General features: G+C 38.6%; 1 protein-coding gene across 4 annotated transcripts in view; it reads left to right on the forward strand.

Annotated features, from left to right (window-relative positions):
* STAB2 (stabilin 2) overlaps positions 1–18522 on the forward strand; it is a 100661-nt gene that overhangs the window by 75771 nt on the left and 6368 nt on the right. For all 4 annotated transcript variants that reach the window (XM_032220784.1, XM_032220786.1, XM_032220785.1 and 1 more), the window contains 13 exons: positions 1854–1910; positions 2984–3107; positions 5476–5625; positions 7192–7296; positions 8737–8844; positions 9988–10181; positions 10642–10783; positions 12196–12329; positions 13143–13308; positions 14064–14170; positions 15494–15613; positions 16361–16516; positions 18324–18431. In XM_032220784.1, the coding sequence (XP_032076675.1) occupies positions 1854–1910; positions 2984–3107; positions 5476–5625; positions 7192–7296; positions 8737–8844; positions 9988–10181; positions 10642–10783; positions 12196–12329; positions 13143–13308; positions 14064–14170; positions 15494–15613; positions 16361–16516; positions 18324–18431 (1671 nt within the window). The remainder of the gene's footprint in view (positions 1–1853; positions 1911–2983; positions 3108–5475; positions 5626–7191; positions 7297–8736; positions 8845–9987; positions 10182–10641; positions 10784–12195; positions 12330–13142; positions 13309–14063; positions 14171–15493; positions 15614–16360; positions 16517–18323; positions 18432–18522) is intronic.

The following is an 18522-nucleotide window of genomic DNA, read 5'->3' on the forward strand; positions in this document are numbered from 1 at the left end:
GAGACTCCTGGGAGGAGAGGGGCAGGGTGGGCAGCTGGTTCTTGTAACTACCGGTTTGGCGAAACAGATTAAAATTAACATCCAGTTCACCAAAACCATTCCGAACCAGCTGAATCTCACCCCTCTGATAATCACTCATCTTCCAGAGCTCTAAATGGACCAGAGACTTCTGCCTTGCTGTTTCCTTGTTTAGGAACAAATGTCTGGGACACTTGTGAGCCGAGGTGGTGCAGTGGTTAGGGTGCAGTACTGCAGGCCACTTCAGCTGACTATTATCTGCAGTTCAGCGGTTCTAATCTCACAGGCTCAAGGTTGACTCAGCCTTCCATCCTTCCGAGGTGGGTAAAATGAGGACCCAGGCTGTGGGGGCAATATGCTGACTCTGTAAACAGCTTAGAGAGGGCTGAAAGCCCTATGAAGCGGTATATAAGTCTAACTCCCAAGGTTGACTTCCATCCTTCCGAGGTGGGTGAAATGAGGACCCAGACTGTGGGGACAATATGCTGACTCTGTAAACTGCTTAGAGAGGGCTGAAAGCCCTATGAAGCGGTATATAAGTCTAACTGCTATTGCTATTGCTATTGCTATTGCTATCTCCTCTCCTTATTCAGGGAGATTTGAGGAGCCGCTCTACTGTCTGGCTCTTCGTTCTTTGGCATATCTCTGGCTCTGCTTTTAATGGGGCCATCTTCAGGCCGCCATTTTTTTCCTCCGTAAGTCCTTGGCAAGATTTCTGGAAGTAGTTGGTCAATGCCTACTTCCAAAAGTTGAGTAAGAATGACAACTGGTTTCATGCTTAAGGTCATCCTGGAACTCATAGTATTTCTTTTCCTAGTCTGGTGTCTTTCATCACTATACCAAACTTGCTCTCGTTGCTATATGGATGCTCATATTGAGACCAAGAGTTAAAATAGTTCTGACATCACTTATGTCATTTGGTCCTTCCTAGTTGTTTTGTGATATAAAAAACAACAGATTTAAGTAGCCAGTATTTCTAGCTGTTGCCGTGGCCTAGCAATAGCAATAGCACTTAGACTTATATACCATTTTACAGTGCTTTACAGCCCTCTCTAAGCGGTTTACAGAGTCAGCATATTGCCCCCAACAATCTGGGTCCTCATTTTTCTCACCTTGGAAGGATGGAAGGCTGAGTCAACCTGAAGCCTGGTGAGATTTGAACTGGCAAATTGCAGGCAGCCGGCAGTCAGAAGAAGTAGCCTGCAGTACTGCACTCTAACCACTGCACCACCATGGCTCATAGCAAGAATGATTGCTTTATATATAAAAATGCAAATCATTATGACTCAGTGGTATTAAATCCTATTATAAAGACAACTTAATGAAGTGTAGTGCTTTCTTCATCTTCATTTATTTTGTTTACTGAACTTGCTTTTTGAAAAATTCTCCATTATGCATTTGAGCTTCCTTGTGGGCTCAAAGAAGCACAGATTCTGCCAAATTCAACCAAAAGCATTGAAGCTTCATCAGGCTAGAAAGCTGCGGTTTTTATTTTGTCAACTCTTCTTCTATTTCTGTGACAGTGATTTGTGCATTCCATACAATCTTAATATGAACAAAGCCGGTAAAACAAATATGCTGATTTTATGGAACTTTTGCAAATAGCAAGAACAAGATTCTATATTGGAGTATAGAAATCACTATATCTCTCCATGCAAGAGCGTGATTGCAAAAATAAGGGGAAATTATGTCTGCTGTGTATTTCACAATGCTGGGTTATGTAGCTCATGCAATAAGGCATTTTCATTGTATGCATAAGGAAGTATGTGATTTTAAAAATTGGCAAGTGTTATTTTAAGTATTTGGCCTAAAGCATGTATTTCCTTTCTCAATAGGGAGATTGTGTCAACTGTTTCAGGAATTATCAGTGTCCTGGTGGAAGTAAAGTAACGGTAATTGTGACTGTACATTTTATTCAATTTTTAAATAATCAACTGATTTTTTTAAAGGGTTCAGAGAAAGTGAAACAAAAACCCCAATTTCTATTTCTTTGCCATATTTCCAAATTTCCTGATGAATCACCAAATATTGGTGGTAAATATCTGCTCCTATATGTGAAGATGAGCAGGAAGACATAAGATGTTTTATATGCCTTCACACAGGATTTGTGTACCTTAAAGGCCAAAAAATAAATAAAAAATCACCACAGAATTCCTCCCCAAATAATCATGAAATCTGCAAAAAAAAAAAAAAAAATCAGTATTATCATGTTTCCCCAAAAATAAGATAGGGCTTTATTTTCTTTTTACCCCCAAAATAAGCGCTTGACCTTATTTTCAGGGAGGTCTTATTATTTTTGAGATACAGGAGGCGGCAAACGTGATCACCTCATGGCTGCTGCATCTTATTTTAGCACATGTGCTCAAAAGCCTGATTGGGCTTATTATTTTCTTATTTTCAGGGAAACAGGGTACTTATTTTTAAACAATTATGACTATTATCCAGTCTTCTGTAGCCCTAGGGTGTTGAAAGTGTTGAAGAAAAAAAAAAAGCACACTCCAGTCACAGCACTCGGTGTCGAAAAGGTTAGCCATCACTAGACTAAGTTGTTACTTTTCTTAGCTTTGTCCCATTTGGTTCCAAAGTCAGCTTGTTTTAACTGGGCTCACATAGTTCACGAGACTGGGGAACCATCAGTGTCTCATCCAATGAGGAGTAGCCAGCCAGTTTGTTGCACAGACTGACCCTCATTAGGATTGAGTGGGAGTGACTGGCTTATGTTTACTCAGCTGGCTTCCATGTGGTCCTAGAACCTGGATCTCTCTATCCCTAGTCCAACACCTTAACCACTACACTACACAATCTCTCCTTACTAACAAAGTCAGTACTTCTATTGTTTGTACACAGTAGGTTGGAATTCATGCCAACGGTCAGACAGAGATGCTTATGCCTTATGAGATGCTTATGTCTGCTAATACCCTGGTTAGTTAGTTTGTTTTCCTATTTCCACATACAAAATCATAAGGGAGACAAGCAGCAATGTGAATATACCATCGGCCACAGGATCCTGTCGGGCTGTCGGAGAAGTTGCTCTATGGCAATGAGGATACCACAGTGCTGCAAAGGATTCTTTGGAAATAAATGCCAAGGTCAGTCGCTACAATCTTAAATACTTGAACTTTGATGAAGGACTATGGATATCTACATAGGGTTTTTTGCAGGCTTAGGAGTAGACATAATTCATATCTAGAAAAAAACAAGGGGAATGTTGGTTTACTGTTCTGGTGAAAACTGGATTCTTCTTTCACTGTCTAAGAAGAAAACCTGAAATATCTTACTACATTTCTCCCATGCAAAGTCTACTTTGACCTTTAAGCAGAAAAGCTGGTGTGTGTCAATCATGTAGCATATGATAAAGACAGGTGGTCTATATATATTTTAAAAAGTAATAAAATGAAAAGTTGTTACTCCTGGTATATTCTTTTCATTATCATACATTGAAGTAAGTTTTAGAGGATTTTCAATATGTTTCAAAAATGGAGTAGGTGCTTGAGTAGTGGAGGCACTGAACTAAAGGAAACTTGTAGAAACTTAAGTTAACAGTAGCCAAATCATTTTTCTTTTTAAAAAGTTGTTTGTCCTAGATAGACTTTATTTAGATGTTCCTCGATTGTTGCATTATGTTGCATTGCAATTCCTTTCATCCTCATTCAGCTTGGTCGTGCTGGTGAAACAAAATCAGGATTCTAGTGTAACACATTTAAATAGGTCAGGTTGGAAAACTAATGTTAAACTAGTTGAAGATTTTTGTTCAGCAGATTCAGTTCTTTGAATTGATTGAGCTTTGTAGTAGGGGAATTGAATTATCTGAGATCAAGAGTTTCTGCTCCCTTGCCTGTACAATTAAATTTTGAAGCAACTGAAAGGATTAACGTTCTTTGCCTTTAATTGGGCTTATGTCTATAATTAAGGTCAAGAAAGAATGTTGTTATAAATGAAATGTATCTTGATTCCAGTGGGCATCTTATCTGCTTTTTGCAGAATGGACTGATGCTCTGCCCTGTATTATATCTTCATTTGTACTTTCTAAAATAATTTCAGAATGTTGGTGCACTCACAAATACCAAACTCATTCTGAATGTAAATTCCTTGTGCCCAAAATGACATCCCCCATTGTCATGAGAAAATATCTGCAGGATCAATGGTGGTCTCCAGCTTATAGAAGTGCAAAAGAGGTTTATAAAAGTACAAAAAAAGCAGAAAAGTTGAAAGATTGAACATTCTTAGTAGCCTTGGAATGCTAATAGACTACTAAATTGACAAAAACGGGTAAATAGGTAAGAATTAAAATGGAACATCCTCGAAAATAAGATAGATGGTTAGAATAGTTAATATGAATATAGTCCCACACTGCACTATTTTATTGGAAGACAGACCTATTATTGCAAATTACTGTGCCTAGTGTGTTGTATTTGATCTTCAGTTGTCCAGATATACTCTTTTGAGATGTTTAATGTCTGAAATCATGGCACTTGGCTTTCTCAATTTATGGCAAATAGATAGGGAAGAAATGGAGGTAGTGACAGATTTTATTTTCCTAGGCTCCAAGATCACTGCAGATGGGGACTATAGTCAAGAAATTAAAAAACGCTTGCTCCTGTGGAGGAAAGCTGTAGCAAAGCTAGAGAGCATACTAAAAAGCAGACACATCATGCCCCAAAAATGTGTAAAGTCAAGGCTATGGTTTTCCCAGTTGCAATGTATGGCTGTGAAAGTTGGACCATAAGGAATGCTGAGCGCCAAAGAATTGAGGCCTTTGAACTATGGTGCTGGAGAAGACTCCTGCGAGTCCCTTGGACTGCAAGGCAAACAAACCGGTCAGTCCTAGAAGAGATCAACCCTGACTGCCCTTTAGAAGGCCAGATCCTGAAGATGAAAACTCAAATACTTTGGCCACCTAATGAGAAGGAAGGACTTACTGGAGAAGAGCCTAATGCTGGGAACGATTGAGGGCAAAAGAAGGGGACGACAGAGAATGAAGTGGCTGGATGGAGTCACTGAAGCAGTCGGCATGAGCTTAAATGGACTCCTGGGATGGTAGAGGACAGAAAAAGGCCTAGAGGAACATTGTCCATGGGGTTGTGATGGGTCGGACATGACTTCACAAATAACAACAAATGCCTGAAAAATAGGCTGGTGCAATTTTTAGTTTTTCTATATTTTCCTGCTAGAGATTGAAAATAGTCTGATCTTTTGCTAAGAGAAATGAAAGAGTATTTTGGGTATAACAATGGAGACACTTCCTGTGGAACTAGAAATCCTAACAGACTAAGCTTTCACCAACTTAGTGGTCTCCAGATATCTTGGACCTCTGCCCATAGAATTGCCAGTCAGCATGGACCAAGGAATTATGGCAATTAAATACCAATGTATTATTAGAGGGCATAGATGGGATTTCCCCCCCCCCCTAAATCTATATGTATAAGGATTGACTCATTGCCTCTTACTCCTATTCAGCTTGCCCAGGAGGTCCAGAAGCTCCTTGCAATAACCATGGATACTGTGATGAAGGTTATGCTGGCACAGGAGAATGCATTTGTAATGCTGCCTTCAATGGGACTGCATGTGAGCTCTGTATGCCAGGAAGATATGGTTTAGAATGCAAAAGTAGGTTACCTGTTGACTTACAGTTAAATAACAAATATACTGTAACATTGAGCCAATGTAGGAGGACTTGCATGATTCATTGGATCAAATGTCTGGCCTAAATCTGGGAGAGCTAAATTCAATTATTCTAATCCAAACCATCATGCATAGCATATCTGAAACAAATAATGTAGGAATGCTGCTGAACTAAATTTACTCTGTTCCTGGGTGGGAGATTGCTTGTAAACGTGTATATCTCGGATCCCCTGAATGATAAAATGAAAATTTAACAAAATTAATGAAATGTCTACACATGGGAACTGAAATCTCTCTATTGTTTTCATTTTTTCCTTGTGTACTTGAGGTTTTTCCCCAAAAAATCTACAAAAACCTATAAAATACTTTGTGTATAAGCAATTTTCTCTGTATTTTAAATTTCTGGCCTGATCACAGGAATTTCTGTCACAAAGATTCTCTAAATTGTTATGCAGTTCCCATGCAGTTTTGGAAAAAGATAAATTTAGTTTATTTTGATTCCAAGGCTGTGGGTTGTATGTCTCTGAATCACATTTTGCCCTTCAAATCTGTACACTACACTCTATTTTCTAGAGTGTATTTTCTATTTCCTAGAGTTTTAGGACACTTCATGTGAACCAGTAGACAGTAATAAGATGTACAATCCAGGACAAGGGAGCTTCATATATTCATCTCAGCGGGACTAGGAAATCTGCAATACAGACAAATATTATAAATGGACCAGCAGTGGGTTCCTGCCAGTTCTAACCTCTTCTATAGACGAGGTTCCACAAATCTACCGTGCAATTTAGAACTGGTTCCAGCTCCCTCCCCCCGCCCATCCGCACCACCCTTGCCCCGCCTGCCACTCACTGATTGGCTGACTCACCAATCACCCCGTCCGCCTCTAAGAGTCCTATCTAAACCTTAAAGTCTTAAAGCTCTCAAGTTTGAACATCTCTGGGGTTTTTTTCTAAAGGGTTAGGGGTGCAAGGGTCTTGTAACTTGACAGCTTTAAGACTTGCACACTTCAATGCCAGAGTTCCTGAACCAACATGACTGGAGGGGGAATTCTGGGAGTTCAAGTCCACAAGTCTTAAAACTGTCAAGTTTGAACACCCCCGGGGTTTTTTTTTCTAAAGGGTTAGGGGTGCAGGGGTCTTGTAACTTGACAGCTTTAAGACCTGCGTGCTTCAAATGCCAGAGTTTCTGAGCCAACATTTTGGTTGCTAAGCAAGAGCATTGTTAAGTGAGTTTCACCACATTTTACAAGTTGGCCACGCCCACCCAGTCACATGGCTGCCAAGCCACTCACACCCAGTCACATGGCTTGCAAGCCACTCCCACAAAGCAGACCACATCTACAGAAGAGGTTCTAAAAATTTTTGAAACCCACCACTGAAATGGACCCTTCATGCAAAGCCATATTCTAGATCATTGTTAATTTTCTAATTATTGGGAGAATTGCCTTTTTAAAGACTAACTAATGATCCTAAGGCAGAAGGCCAGTTTATGAATTAAATCATCCATGTGGATCATTGTCCTAATAATCTAATAATGTTCTATTCATAGATTGTGATTGTACAGCACATGGACAGTGTGATGAAGGGATTTCTGGATCAGGACATTGTTTCTGTGAAACTGGATGGACTGGACAGCTCTGTGAAACAAAATTAGGTCTGACTACAATATTTGATCATGTAAATCTGTTGCTCATAGAGAACAGTTCATTTTGCTTTTGTCTTTTTGACTGATCAGATTGCTAAATTATTTTCCTATGTTGATTTCTTGTTTAGAACTTGAAAGAAAACAATATTATTCTCATACTTTATTGATATTGAAGTACTATGAGATAATCCATTGCTTCCTAAGGTTCCTAAGGTTGATGAATGGATAGGTAGATTGATAGATATAAACAACAATAGGGCAGCCTTTCCCAATTGGATATCCTCAAGAGAATATAATTCTGAAAGTTGCACTTCCCAATGTAATAGATTGGAAATGGATGATTTATGGAGTATCTATACTACAACATTGATGCTTTGAGCAAATGCAAAGCAAAAGTTGTAGTACAACAAATACAAAAGCTGTATGCAACTGGCTTATCAAAATCTGACAAAGACAATATCAAAAAGTGTAGATTATCTGCATATTCTTCCTTCATCAGGGAAAGTAGTCGACCTTCCCACTGCATTAGCTGGAGATCAGTGAGATGGTCAAGAATGCTCTGCCCTAAAAATCTTACAAATAAATTGGGTAGTAAGGTTACAATAGTCAGTTACTCAGATTTAGGTATCACAAGTGTCCCTATCTTTTCAATAAAACTGGTTAAAGAAAAATCCGAGAAGCTCAATTTTCGGTTGTAAGTGGCTGTTACAGTCTTGATACTCTGGCTGTTATACAAATAATACTCATTTGTTATGTTTATATATCATAACAACCAAACCTAATATGAATTGATTTTAAATGTCAGGTTTTAAACAACTTACACATTGGGCAACCTGTGATTCATGATTCTCATGTTATCTTACAAATCCTTTTTACAACCTTGTTTCCTACATAAGATATTCTCTTGACAGACAGTTCTGTGCTTATTGAGTAAGTTTTGAAGGAATGATCTGCTATCAGAGTAATCATTGTCTACTTATGTCCAATAGAAACAACAGTTGTAAGATGGATGCCTCATACCAAGAAATAAACACTTGGACTTAATTAATTCACTTGAAAAGGACTTCTCTGTGCTGAAAATTCCTAATGAACTCTAGATAGTATTAAAGAGAGTTTTATCTCTCCCCTCACAGCTATTTATTGTTTTTAAAGGTTTTACAGCTAGATCTGATGGACCTATATTTGAAGCAACAAAAACACTTCTTTTTATGATTAGCTACAACTATTCATAACAATATATAAAGCAAAGACAAAACAGCAATAATTAAAGCAAACTTGCAATTGCATTTGATTTATTTGAATTTGATTTAGCTAGTAAGCATGGATGCAATAAGGCTACCCATTCTTTTTATCTTTCAAAATATTTATTTCACTCTTTTACTCTTTACTGTTGGGCTTGAGATTCTGAGAACATAAATTTAAATTATGGTTTTTAATTTTCCTTTACAGCTTCAACCCCAGTATGCTCACCCAGCTGTTCCGTCAATGCAGTATGTAGTGCTGATGGTACTTGTCAGTGTAAGCCTTATTATACTGGGGATGGACTTACATGTACAGGTAAAAATTATCATAAGCACAGAATAAATATCAGCTGCTCCTCAAACTTGAGGAATGCATTTTTTATCATTTATCTTAAACTGTGAGAATCTTTCTTCATAAACTCCTGTTCCCCGCCACTCTTTCCCCATTCCTCCATGGAACATTCTAGATCAGTGTTTCTCAACCCTGGCTGGGGAATTCTGGGAGTTGAAGTCCAGACATCTTCAAGTTGCCAAGGTTGAGAAACACTGTTCTAGAATATGAAACTAATTATATGTAGTCCACAAAGAAGTATTTTAGTGAGCTCTGGGTCAGCTTTCAAGAAAGAGTATAGACACTTTATGAATGAAGAGAAACTATGTTTACTTGACCCACTGGATTATAAAGTGTAACTTACAAACCACATGCCACAGGTGGATTCTTACTAAAAAAAGCAGATGTTGAGCAGCGGAGGGGTTCACATTTTGTTATTATCAGTTCGCCCCATGCACCCCTTCCGTGCATATGTCCGGCCTTCCATGCATGCGCTTTGCTCTCATGCCTGTCTTCTGCGCATGCACCCAGCCTCAAAAATGTCCCTAAAGAGGATGGCATAGAGCCAGGGTGGGACCTGCGATTTCCACTACTGGTTCTGGCAAACCAGCCCAAACTGGCTGAATACCATCTGTGATGTTGAGATGAAAACTTTTCTGTACTCTGATCACCTACTATTATGGAACAATATTTTGTTTAACCATCAGAACTAGCAGTTCTGATCATCGGGGCTAAATATCTTCAAACACAATAGTGGACTAGAAATTCTTCCTTCAAAGTTACTCTTGAATGAACTACGTAATGTTGAAAGTTATATAAACATTTTTATCTTTTGTTATTTCTGTTATCTTCTATTTGATTGACATACTTGCTTTCTATAGGGGATGGGAAATGTGCAGAGCAGGGATGGGCAATCCTTTGATGGATGGTATCTTTTTTCCCCTCTGATTTTTGGAAGGAGTTTGTGGGTTTTCTTTGCTTGCTAAATTGTGTTAAGTTTATTTATACATTTATTTATAAATTCGATTATGTTTCCTATCTTAAAATGACAGGAAACTTTTGTCACAAGGTTCCAAGGGCCCTCTGATGTAAATCTTCATTTGATCTGTGCTTCTTTGCACTTCACAGCTGAGAAGCTTTGTAAGAAAAACAACGGTGGATGTCACAAGAATGCAAAATGTGTACAAACTGATGTGAAAGTCAACTGTACATGTCAGAAAGGATACCAGGGAGATGGCTATACCTGCACTGGTATCAACCCTTGTACTGATGGACTCAATGGTGGATGTCACGAACATGCTGTCTGTACAATGACAGGACCAGTAAGTATTATGTATTTAAATATTGCTGTAGAATTAGTTTTCCTGTTTATATAAAGAAGCATGCATAGATGCCTGCAAATGAAGTTATCTAATATGCAAGAGTTTCCTGGGGAAAAATAAGTTTATTGTAGACAGTCATCCAGTTAATCACCTTTTAGAGAGTCATCCAAATAGGGTTATCCTTGATTTTGGCACAAGGTATCTAATATAAATAGGAGACCAAAGCCAAGATAACTGAAGGGCATCAGATTGTCCATTCTTTAGCTAGATTTATAGCAGAATAACAGACTTACTCATGAAAGAAAAAACTGTTTTAAGCTTTGCAAGACTTTGCATTATCATGGGTATTTGAAATGTAGTTTTTGTTTTTAAATAGAAGTCTAAAGTCAGCTCTAGTGACTTGTGACACAAAATCTATAAGTCTGTTGATATACTCAGTTATAATAAAATTTCCTTTCAGGATAAGCGTAAATGTGAATGTAAACAGAACTACATTGGGGATGGAATTGATTGTGAAGTAAATCAACTGCCAATAGACAGATGTTCACAGGACAATGGACAATGCCATGCAGATGCTAATTGTGCCGACCTCCATTTCCAGGGTCAGTCTTCTAATTTAGAAATATTTATTTTGGTTTGTCAAGCATGTATGAGAAAACAAGTTTAAGTATGAATATAATATAATATAATATATAAACATATAAGCAGGTATATGTACAGTATATACATAAGAAATGAATACAATAATACAATAGCAGAGTTGGAAGGGACCTTGGAGGTCTTCTAGTCCAACCCCCTGACTAGGCAGGAAACCCTATACTGTTTCAAACAAATGTCTATCCAACATCTTCTTAAAGACTTCCAGTGTTGGGGCATTCACAACTTCTGGAGGCAAGCTGTTCCACTGATTAATTGTTCTAACTGTCAGGAAATTTCTCCTCAGTTCTAAGTTGCTTCTCTCCTTGATTAGTTTCCACTCCATTAGTTGCTTCTTGTTCTACACTTGGGTGCCTTGGAGAATAGTTTGACTCCCTCTTCTTTGTGGCAACAAATAAATACAAAAAAAATGGGGACAGTTGGACAGGAATGTTAGGCACGCTGGTACCCTTATGCATGCCCCTTACAGACCTCTTAGGAATGGGGTGAGATCCACAGTAAACAGTTTAAGGTTAAAGTTTTGGGGATTTGATGATGTAACAACAGAGTAGGGTAGTGCATTCCAGGCATGGACCACCCTGTTGCTGAAGTCGTATTTTCTGCAATCAGGTTTGGTGCAGTTTACTTTGAGTTTGTATTAATTGTTTGCCTGTCTGTGTATTATTGCAGTTGAAGCTGAAGTAGTCGTTGACAGGTAGGATGTTGTAGCAGACAATTTTGTGTACTATGCTTAGGTCCGACCGTAGGCAGTGTAGTTGTAGGTTGTCCAGGTCTACGCTATTAAGAAGCATATATCTATGCTTCTTAATGATGCTAAATCTGAGAATTCTTTACAGTAAAGAGGTGGTTCTAATATGAAATAACTCAACAACAGTCAATTGTTATAGGTCTTTTAAAAACAATAATTTGGTGGCTTTGACAACTTGGGTCTACACCCGCACTATTCATGATAGTTCCATGCATTTACAGTATATGCATATTTACCAAAAAATTTCAAATCAAAAATATAACATTCAGCTGTAGAATCTGCACCTTGTTACAACATGGATATATACGCATTTGATACAACCATGTCTAAATACGCACCAAGTGTGTGCATAAATCCCTAGTATATCAAGACTAATGAATTATTGTATTATCTGCATAGATTTTTGAGATGTCAGAGAGGCTCAACATTTTATATAATCATATAGTCAGGATATACCGAAGCTGGTATGACATATGCAATTGTGCAAAGGAAATACTTCATTTTCTTGTCTTTACAAAGCAACACCATTTATATCTGATGTTTTCCGGCTTTTTATAAATCATCATGTCTGGAAACCCCTAAATATTTTTGCATCTTTCTTCTTTGCAGATGCTACAGTTGGTGTTTTTCACGTACGGTCTGCCAAAGGGCAGTATAAATTGACTTTTGCTGATGCAAATAAGACTTGTGAAGATGAAAGTGCTACAGTAGCTACGTACACTCAGCTCTTATATGCTCAAAAGGTAAGAATGCTTATTTATCCTAGCCAAGAGGGAAAATATGCATGGTATTGGATGAGAATGTCCCACAAGTGCTTTTTCAAGAGGCAACTGGACTTTCTGGTTTTTCTCTGAAGACATTTTGCTTTCATCCAAGAAGCTTCTTCAGTTCTGCAGAAACTTCTTGGATGGGAAACGAAACATCTTCAAAGAAAAAACAGAAAGTCCGGTTGCCTCGGGGAAAAAGCTCCTTTGGGACAACCATGACCTGGATTACTGATAATCTCCATAGATATTGGATGACAAGCAAAATGATTTCAAGGGGGAAAAAACCAAGAAATTCAGTTACCTTTTGAACACCACCTTTGGGATGACCATGTCCTGGATGGTTGAGAAACTCCATAGATATCCAGGTTGCAAAAGTTCTTCTACAAATATGAGCCATTTGCAGCCAGTTCTGTGGAAAAATCCAGACTGCCAGTGTGTAATAGCCACAGTCTGCCAACCAGAGTTGGGATAGAATTCCAAGTTCTATTTGGAAAATGAGTCAATCTGTCTTTCATATTGTTGCTGTGACTCATTCACCCCGTTGAAGCTTCAAAGAGTGCGTCTAGGATTCTATAAATATCACAGAAGTCTGTGATCAGTAGCATTCTCACTAATGTAACCCTCATGTGCATGTTCACACAGTAGGAACTGCTATATTCATTTTGTCTCCCAGTGAAAGCAGTTCGTTTTCCAATATTTGTTATGTTGGATAAGCTCCATAGCTTTAGCTTAGGATCGTTATCCATTTTCTTTTGTTTCATAATTGTATTCCTTACATGTTAACAACAGGCCAAATATCATCTGTGTGCGGCTGGTTGGCTGGCTAAAGGAAGAGTCGCATATCCAACAGCTTTCTCTGCCCCAAAATGTGGTGGAGGAGTTGTTGGCATTATTGATTACGGAATCAGAGTCAACATGACTGAAACCTGGGATGTTTTCTGTTACCGAGTCAAAGGTAAAAATAGAAGAATGTTTGAATTATCAGAATCTGCCATCTTGACTCTAGGCTCAACCCATTGAGGTCTGAATTAAAGTCTTTATAGATCTTGGACACTTTTATAATTGTAGCAGTCTCAGGCAAATTTGCCTTATATTTACATATTTACATTGTATTTAAAAAAGGGATGTGGTGGCTCAGTGGCTAAGATGCTGAGCTTGTCGATCAGAAAGGTCGGCAGTTCGGGGGTTCGAATCCCTAGTGCCACATAATGGAGTGAGCTCCCTTTACTTGTCCCAGCTTCTGCCAACCTAGCAGTTTGAAAGCATGTAAAAAATGCAAGTAAAAAAAATAGAAACCACCTTTGGTGGAAAGGTAACAGCGTTCCATGCGCCTTCGGTGTTGAGTCATACCGACCACATGACCATGGAGACATCTTCGGACAGCACTGGCTCTTCAGCTTTGAAACAGAGATGAGCACCGTCCCCTAGAGTCAGGAACGACTAGCACATATGTGTGAGGGGAACCTTTACCTTATTGTATTTAAGCATATCACAGTTATAAGCAGTTTTTAAAATGAGAAACAATATGTAAACATTTTAATAGGCATAGGTCCTAGTATATAATTATATAATTCATATTGCAGGGAAATTAATTATTTGTAGGCCTGGGAGCTGGGTCAGTCTTAGGGAAAAGGCCCCCTATTCCTATTAGATATTCAAGCCCTTGAACCATTTCAGTTTCCTATCTAAACTCTCTTTGTTATTTTATAGATGTCAATTGCACTTGTAAGACTGGTTATGTGGGAGATGGATTTACATGCAGTGGAAACTTGCTTCAAGTCCTCTTTACTTTCCCAACACTTACAAACTTTCTCTCGGTGAGTAATAAAAGCAAAGCTTTCCCCCCCCTAGAAAGCAAAGGAACAAATTTGAATCATTCCTAAGAGGTCTGTAAGGGGCGTGCATAAGCGCACCAGCATGCCTAACATCTCTGTCCTACTGTCCCCATTTATTTGTACCCATTTCCTGTGTTCTTATTCATGTTTATTCTTATTCCTGTTATCTTGTACATGAGTGACAAACTAAATAAATAAAATAAAATATGATTTGAATCAGTTGTTTAAAGGGGAGCAATAAATGTGACAAACAGTCTGTTACTATAGTTGAAAATATTGTAATTGTTGGATGCCGCGGTTTTATTAATGGGCTCATTATCATTCAAGTCAAGAAGATATTACTGAAAAAACACCTGCTTTAAATTTGTTTTTATCAGTGTTTGGAAACAGTCAAATCCAACTATTGGAGGGCCTAACAATAGTAACTCTTCCTCCTGAGAGGGTGAAGCAACAGGTTTCCTTTTCTGTTCTGTTCTGTGATCCAAGATGCAAATTGGCATCCTATAGCTTATAGGGGGCATGAGATCCTCAGCTGCAAAATATGACATCCCTGGAGCCAGAAGAGACCTGGCCACTTTTCCTATGTTTTGCTCCTATGATAAATGCCTTCTACATCCACAAGCCTGCAATCCACTGGGCTGCCCAGTCTCTGCTCATTTTATTCTACCAATAGCAACAAGAAGCCAGCAATCTAACTCCATTTCTGGAAGGCTTGCTGATGCTTCTTACTTCCCAGTAGAGAACACAATCAATCTTACAAGACTATGCTGCTATAGCCAATCCAAATGAAATAAGTCTGTAGTCTTCCACGGGGTTATTTCTTGATCTGCTCTGCCTCCAGGCTGACAAGACTACTGGTTGAATTCCAAAGAGGAGGAGAGGGAGAAAAGGAGGATCGAACAAGACTTTCTGCCCTCCCCTGCAATAGTATAACAGCATAAAATAGTTATCTGTGAAAGCTTCAATCTGAAAGTACATACTACATGCCTTCTTTCAATGGTCTTAATCCACTCTACTAGAAGAGAGTGATTTCACCTTTCAGCAACTGTCCTTAAAAGCAGAATTTTCCATTTCTAAAGGAAAAAGCCAACCCTGATTCAACTCATTTGTTTAAATATGTGTCATTAAGAAATGCATTTTGGATCCTTGCATGCAAGAAGAATCTGAGGGCTTCATAAAATATCTCAGAAGCATTATTTGTTTATCGGGCATTCTTTTCTTTTCTCAGGAATTATTTTGCAAGACTCTTAACATAGCAGAATATATGTCATAATGATTTACTGTCACAATTTACTATCTTCACAGGAGATTTCCACTTATTCAAATACCTCAAGAAAAGGCCAAGAGTTCATGAAATACCTCACAAATCTCTCCATTAAAGCAACCTTGTTTGTACCAAGCAATGATGGCTTGAGGAAGAACGAGGTAAATGGAAAAAAATGAATGTTTTCCTTGCCAGCTCCAGAAGCTTAAGTAGGATGATCATGGAAAGTAATGTTTGCTGTTTTTGAATTCTCATTGTTCCTAATGCCCATGTCATCAATTTATGAAATTAAACAAATATCCTAAAATTTTGCCTACTTCTGGCTGTTTGCGTAACATGTATGGAACATAGGTTGAATCTATGGAGGTGATGAAGCAATATATGTATCTCCCCGGTACAGCCATACCGGGAGCAGCCGGGAGCAGCGGCCACCATACCGGTACGGTGGCTCATTTGGCCCACCCGCCCACCTGCATTCCATACCTGCTTTTAAAGCCCGGCTCTGTGCGCAGCGTACTGATAGTGACGGGGAGAGGAACGAACCACTGATATATACATTAGCTTGTAAAAATACTAATATATACAGTCTCATTCCCAGTCATGATGCTTAAACCCCTTACGTATTTGCTGGTATCTCCTTTAATATCCAACAGGCTCCTTGTTCCACCTGATTTCATTTTGTTTAAAAATTTTTAATTGAAATTGAGCTCTTATAACAGAAACTACTTGGAGTTATTTTAGACAGAGTAAAAAAAGATTCTCCCCATATAATTTATGGAATAAAATTATTCATTTTTAGCTGCAAAGGTAAGGAATGAGATTTGAATAAAAATAATGAAGGAAAAAGATATCAGCTGTCAAATGCAGCCCTTTTGATTGTGGACATTGTTATTTTTTACTACTTTAAGACACTCTCTGGAAGAGACATTGAGTATCATCTAACCAAGAACAGCACATATTATGAAGATTTGGTCAATGGAACAACTCTCCAAAGCAGAATAGGGGAAAAACTGTTAATTACACACCAAGAAGAAAACCAGGAGCAGATTTCACTCACTAAAAAGGTAATGATTTGTTCATCAATATGCTGCTCATAAGGATACATCCTGATGTGTGTTGCTTGTATTGCATTGATTTTTTTTCCTCCAAAAGTACAAAAAGCAGAAACAGAGGAATTCTGATATGAATTGGACGTGAATGAAAGTCTTCAGGGGGAGAAATAGCCTTTCAAATCTTTATTACAGTCATAGGCCAGCATACACGGTACATAACAAAGTGTTTTTGAAAATTAACAACTTTAAAATGTGTGTAGTTCCCAGAATGCTGCCATGGTCGTGTGAAAAATGATCATAACTCACTTTTTTCAATGCTATTTGAATGGTTATTAAACAAACTGTTGTAAGTGGAGGACATGTACTCATAATGCAGATCCCAAATGCACTCCATGGAACTTCAGGATCACAGAGCTTGGAACATCCCAAAATCTGCACAAGCTTATTCTCTTCCTTCACACGCCTCATATTTCTCTGTCGTCCTGTTCTATCTTCTATGATCACTTTTTTATTTCTACCCTGCTCATTTTGTATTACCACTGGACATCCCTGGCAGCCCTAATATTTTTCTTTAAATTAAGCTAGTAGCCTGGATTCTCCTGGACTTCCTTCTCTATGATTTTGCATAAAAATGTCTTTCTACATTCCTTTCATTGATTAGGAAAACAAGAAAAAAAGAGTAAAGAATTACACTTTTCACAGGGTTTATCTTATTTTATATACTGTATATCAGGGATGTCAAACTCACAGCCTGCGGGCCACAGGTGGATTGCCAATTTTTTTACTACCAGTTTGGGTGTGCTCCTGCGTATGTACGACACTTCTGTGCATGCACAGAAACGTCCGGGTGGGTGGGTGGAGCCTCCCACTGCCATTACTACTGGTTCAGCCGATCTGGGCCAAACCAGCAGCAACCCATCTTTGCCACGGATCAGATGCATCACGTGCTGGCCACGCCCATGCCCAGTTTAGCAAAGGGGAATTTGCAATACATTACATGATGCTGCTGTGTCATTTTTGACACCCCTTCTGTATGTACTTTTAATGTATAATCTATGTGTATAGTTCAGCAATGTAGTCTTTATAGCAACCACTATATATTATTTATCTGGATTAAATAACATGGTGGCGGGGGGTGGCATTTGCTCAACTAGTGATTTAACTTTCTTTCTACACTGAATGAGTAGCAATAGCAAATTTCTTTGTATGACATTCCTTCTTGGCCAGCCATTTCTGCTACTTCAGCCAAGGAAGAGCTGAGTCTTTTTTGGGCTAATGTCCAACAGCACAAAAAGGGCGAGTTTTGTAGGCAGTAGTAGTATACATATACAAAGCAAATCATATACAAAAGATCTGTGCACTGTATGCCAGGTTCCGAAGGGTTAATGAAAATAGCCAAACACAGAAACTGTTTGTAATTGCAGTTTGTATTCTTCCTCCGGCACCAATTGATCAACAAAGCACTAAGGCAATGAATAAATTGTCAGAGCTGCCACCTGGTGCTCCACACCACCTTTTATAGTTACTTAGTAATTAGGATAACCTGCACCCCGTAGTGCGCACACCCATCCCCTCGTAACCCTGAACAAAAACCACCCGGCAATTAATCGTGGATTGTTGTCAGTCAGTTATCACTAGCTTTGTAGATTTACTCAGCTGCTTGTGGAGGAGTGAAGCCTGGTGAGTCTTGACAACTGGCCCGGCTCTGGGCTGGCTGGAGCTGACACTGTAAAAATCAATTGTGTTACAGAGAGTATCTTAGTAAGATGATATAATATGTTCATCATGTTGTGGCTCAAGTTATATATATATATTTCAGATGACTACCAAGTATGTGAATGGTAAAGCTATCCGTGAGTGGGACATTATTGCCTCCAATGGGGTCATTCATGTTATTGAAGCATCACTAAAGGCACCTCCTGAAACTGTAAGTGCTTTGCATATAGAAATGTATTTTTTTGAATGGAGTGGCTTCCAAAAAAAACTCTGAATATTTATTTTGGAAGCAGGCTTGATGG

This window comes from Thamnophis elegans, chromosome 7 (genome assembly GCF_009769535.1).
Source record: "Thamnophis elegans isolate rThaEle1 chromosome 7, rThaEle1.pri, whole genome shotgun sequence".
Classification (NCBI taxonomy): domain Eukaryota; kingdom Metazoa; phylum Chordata; class Lepidosauria; order Squamata; family Colubridae; genus Thamnophis; species Thamnophis elegans.